The sequence below is a fragment of the Etheostoma spectabile genome, chromosome 21 (assembly GCF_008692095.1).
Source record: "Etheostoma spectabile isolate EspeVRDwgs_2016 chromosome 21, UIUC_Espe_1.0, whole genome shotgun sequence".
NCBI classification, from domain to species: Eukaryota; Metazoa; Chordata; class Actinopteri; order Perciformes; family Percidae; genus Etheostoma; species Etheostoma spectabile.
In genome coordinates this window covers 20,708,567-20,713,155 of record NC_045753.1, presented here as the reverse complement: position 1 = coordinate 20,713,155, position 4,589 = coordinate 20,708,567, and the positions used below count along the sequence as shown (strand labels likewise).

The 4,589-nt window shown below is 41.1% G+C and overlaps 2 protein-coding genes across 3 annotated transcripts in view; both read left to right on the top strand.

Annotated features, from left to right (window-relative positions):
• The window catches only part of LOC116671058 (tripartite motif-containing protein 16), a 6,489-nt gene extending 2,719 nt beyond the window's left edge, over positions 1-3,770 (top strand). Inside the window, exons 4-8 of one of the 2 annotated variants that reach the window (XM_032501964.1) lie at positions 191-353; positions 1,959-1,991; positions 2,113-2,175; positions 2,268-2,410; positions 2,745-3,770. In XM_032501964.1, the coding sequence (XP_032357855.1) occupies positions 305-353; positions 1,959-1,991; positions 2,113-2,175; positions 2,268-2,410; positions 2,745-3,173 (717 nt within the window). In that variant the 5' untranslated portion in view covers positions 191-304 and the 3' untranslated portion in view covers positions 3,174-3,770. Of the gene's footprint in view, positions 1-142; positions 354-1,958; positions 1,992-2,112; positions 2,176-2,267; positions 2,411-2,744 lie in introns of both variants that reach the window. The other variant, XM_032501962.1, reaches the window with a different exon arrangement.
• A 494-nt stretch (positions 3,771-4,264) lies between these two features.
• LOC116671060 (stonustoxin subunit beta) overlaps positions 4,265-4,589 on the top strand; it is a gene marked incomplete at its 3' end in the record, with an annotated part of 1,852 nt that continues 1,527 nt past the window's right edge. Inside the window, 1 exon segment of the mRNA XM_032501966.1 lies at positions 4,265-4,488. Within this exon segment, the coding sequence (XP_032357857.1) occupies positions 4,437-4,488 (52 nt within the window).

Genomic DNA, 4,589 nt, shown 5'->3' with positions numbered 1-4,589 from the left:
GGGGGGGGGGGTACTTCGTGCTAGGGGGTGTCCTGCTGGCTTCCTAGCATCAATCTAACCTTTTTAAACATACAAACACCGCTCCAATTACAAGCCTTCTGCCTCCCCCTCCTTTCTATTAAAAATGTGATCTCATGTTCAGGTCCACGCCACCAGCTCTCATTCCTTCCCCTCTGTCCAACATCACAAGGTATAAAGAGTGCATTAAGCTGTCACACAGTGGAGTCAAGAGAATACTCAGAAAAGACCCGTGTTTCAGGGCCGAGACAGGCTCACTGCTGCAGCTTAAACGGCCGCTATCAAGATGCCCGCCACCAACAAAATCATTTCTGACACCCGGAAGTCTGATAAAGGTGAACTTTATTTTCTACATTTTACACCATTTATAATCATTAGTTTAAACACATAACATTTCAAGGTCCAACTTCAAATGGCTTTAAATAACTTTGCAGCATTTCTAATGCAGAAATCATTCTCAACGATGCTTCAAATGTACTGATTTAATAACCCCAACTGGTCGGTGTTTGCTGACATTTCTTTACTATTCTCGGAGGCAGATCCTGAGTGAATGGGTCACTAGAGTGTATGTCTGTGTGCTAAGCGTATTATTTCACTGGCCGATTTCATGCTTGTCGTTATGAGGGGCGTATAATGGTTTTACTGCCCGGTAGCAAGAATCTGTAAATGTCAACATCATCTGTATTAAAACCGATTTAACATGCTGTATGTCTAGTAAAATACCAGCCTGGAAAATCTGTGACGTTGAGCAGGATTGTAGCTCATTTATGTCGGGCCCTATAGACTGTATTATCTTGACAACAAGAACCCGAATGTTCACGTCTGACTCAAAAACCTTCATTCAAACCCCATCACTAACAATCCCCCATACAGATTGCCCACAATTAAATGTTTTCTATGGTGTCATGTTCATGTAATGAGGCAAGACAAAGCAGTTCTTTTTCATCACCTTGTGCTATGTCCAGACAAGCAACTTAACATTCTCACATTGGTCTCTCTCAGTCTCTAATCTACAGAGACATATCAGATGTATCAGCACATTTAGATGGGAACACACTGGGTGGTGTAAAAAATAACCATTAAGTTTAAAAGAAATGTGAATAATAAAGAACGTGCTCACGAGCTTCATCTTGAACTCCCCCTGCAATGCCGTGCTATTTTTCCTTGCTTGCCAGGATATGTTAAAAATAAAACATATCACTTAGTTGACGCTGCCATGTCAATGCTGAGGGGATTAAGTGTCTACTGTTTCTGATCCCCATTAACAACAAACTAGAGACTGCATGCTTACATTGGTATTAGTTACAAAATTGGCATCATGGCTGAGCCTGCTCTGTAACTTTATTTATCAATTACTACTCCAAGGAATGTTATGACACAATACTACCGCCTGTACTCAAATTTAACTTGAAATCTAAATGCAGGCAAACTTAATTATGTTATGTCTGTATATTATTAGCTGAAGAGACATGAAGTTAAAGGGATACATTTGTGTTAAAATTCATTGTCTTCACCTTAACTCCATTGCAGAAGAGCAGTCTTTCATTTGAAACCAAATTGAATTGCACTTCGTCCCTTTTTGGATGCCTTTACTTAATTCTCCTGGTTGTTATTTACCTCAACAAACAAATGTGGTATCTACATCTCCAACTTGTCGGATAGCGTGTCCTTTCTCATCTGAGCGTGTGAGGTGTCTCTTTAATTCCAAACTCCTGGCATGAGTCCCTCACTGGCTCCAGAAAGCATGTGGTTGCTGATGTGATGATCTGACAGAGCCAGATGGTTTTCTAAGTATACACTGTTTTGTACTTCATTATCACCTGTTGTGACATATCTGACACATACCGCTGTCTTTAGTATTTATACCAGCCTAGTTTGTTGATCTTATTATAGGTTACACTGGTGAAAACAAATTTGAGTTTTTGTTGATTTTTTTGCAGCAAAAAAGGCCAAAGCTGGAAACACATCCACAGGTAAGACAGTCTCCTTTATTACAGGCTTTTTTTTTTAAATGTTTGGCATATGTTGATTCAAAATCTCAGATTGCCATTTCCAGTTCACTTGTCCTTGTCTGACTCCTCTGTCACTCCTCAGAGCAGATTCCAGCCTACGAGTCAAATATCCCCGAACCAAAATGCAGAGCTGATCTCATCAAATGTAAAATTCTTAATCCGTTACCTGGTTTTACCTGTCCACACTTTGATACAAACATTATTTTTCATTTCATCATTTCATCATTTCTTTTCCAGACTGGTTCAACATTTCCCTGGACGACAAGACAGCCAATAAGATGCTGTGGATCGGAGAAAATGGTGCCAAGGTGGCCCGTATGACTGATGATCTCACTTGTCCTGTCTTGGATAGACCCGAGAGATATGAGTATTCTCCCCAGGTAAAGTGGGAAGATGCAGTAAGCTTATTGAAATGAAGCTATTTATAATGTATTTTGTTTTGATCTTCAAGATTGTGTAAAACGAGAGGAGAGATGCAATGACATTGTCATCACCCTGTCATAGCCTGTGGAGTGTAATGTGAACTCGTGCAGCAGTATGATAAAATAGAGGGATGTCCCAACTGCGTTCATTTAAATCCTGAGGCATCTGGTTTGGCATTGCAAGTCGGAGAAAGTGATGCTGCTATAAATTCTGTGCAGTGGCAGCTGTAGTAAATCACAGGCTATGTTGCATTACCTCTAAATTACTCTGTCATTCCCATTGTTCCAAAAGGTTCTGTGCAGAGAAGGCATCCTGGGCTTCAGAGGCTACTGGGAGGTAGAGTTCTCAGGGTGGGTCATGGTCGGCGTTGCGTATGAACAAGCAGAAAGGAGGATCAGCGACGTATCCTGTGGCCTGGGAGAGAACGAAGAGTCCTGGGCTGTTGGCTGGTCTGGTTCCCACTATGAGGCCTGGCACAAAGGCCGCCTTATACAGATCATGGATATCCCTAAGTACTCCACAATTGGTGTATACCTTGACCAGCCTGCTGGCATCCTAAATTTCTATGGTGTAGAGGAGGGAAAGGAGGGAGAGGAGAGCACGGGAGTCAAGGAGGTTCATATTTTGCAGCAGATTAGGAGCTCCTTTAAGCAGAAAATGATACCAGGTTTCTGGGTGGGGCCACAGTCACACTGTTTGATCATAAAGAAGGAGGAATAAAGGACTAAATCTGCATTATAATATTGAATCAAAAAAACATTCATCACAGTCAGTGATTATTTGCTGAACTCCGGCTGAGAGACGAGTAACACCAGCATGGTCCTGTTAATATTTATCTTCCATAAGCTTGCAGAAATCTAACGCATATCATAATTAAAACATTGCTCATACACAGTATCGCTGAGGCAGATATACAGTTTGTATCTATCGATATAAGCAATCAGTTGCTCTTATGGACTTTCCTGAAACCACTGGACCACTCAAGGTTTATACTGATACGTTTATAGTTATTTTTATTCCTTCATTGTTTTTGTTTGCTAAGAATGTATAGAGTTACCTCGTTCGATATGAATGTATGAATATTGTAAAGTAACCCTGAGTGAGAACATTTTGAACTGGAATGTTAACTCATATTTTAGCAAAAGACAATGACATGTACTGGAGGAATTTACAGCACAGTACACTGATAATTTTCCTTTCCTTAATGGTGCTCTATGCAGTGTCACACTTTTTCTAGGTTACATACAGCAAACATCGCCACGCACAGCAAACATCGGCTCACTATCCCCGAGCTGCCCGTCCCCTAAACACACTGTAAAAAAACGCTAGCCTCATTTGGTTTGAAAATACTTCGAACGTCAGCAAGAAGTGCCGTCACCCAACATTGCTTAGAGCACCTTTTAAGGTGGACTTTTAGCACCCTACCTATCTACATACAGTAGTAAATGCAATATTGTAATTAACAAAAACAAACTGAAGCTCTTGATGCAAGACTCACAGATCCTCAGTAATTACAATATAGATGGATTAAATGGGCAATAAATCTGTCACATAATTTAATTTGACTGATGTGTCTTTGTTTATGTGGTCCTGCTTCTGCCTGTCAACAGTGTCAAAACCAGTTTCTGAATCTTACTTTCACCCATGTTTGCAACTGCCTCCTTGCTTTTCCAAATGTACTCCTGAAGTTTCACGAGTGTCAAATGTCTGCACTAGCCTTACAGTACTTATATCCATATGTCAAAGTCAAGTGCACCCCCCCCCCCCCTCCCCCTGTACACCAACTTGACCCCTGACGAGCACCCGTTCCAATGACCTCGACAACTCTTTCAGACACTCCTCTCGAGCCCCCCTGCCTCATCTTTACTGAGGGTATAAGAGTGGAAGTGGTCAAGTGGAAGACAAATACTTTGCACGTTTTACTTTTGGACGACAAAGGATTTTGAAGCGTCTGGATGTGGATTACTGGCACATAGCCTCAAGATGCCCACCGGACACGACTCTGCAACAATCCTCTCAGAAACCAACAAACCAGGTACATCAAGTCTGTACAATACAAATTGTCTTTAAATTAAAAATGTATACAATGTAACAATGTAACATATGATAAATAAGTCAATTGTCTATCTGCTGGGG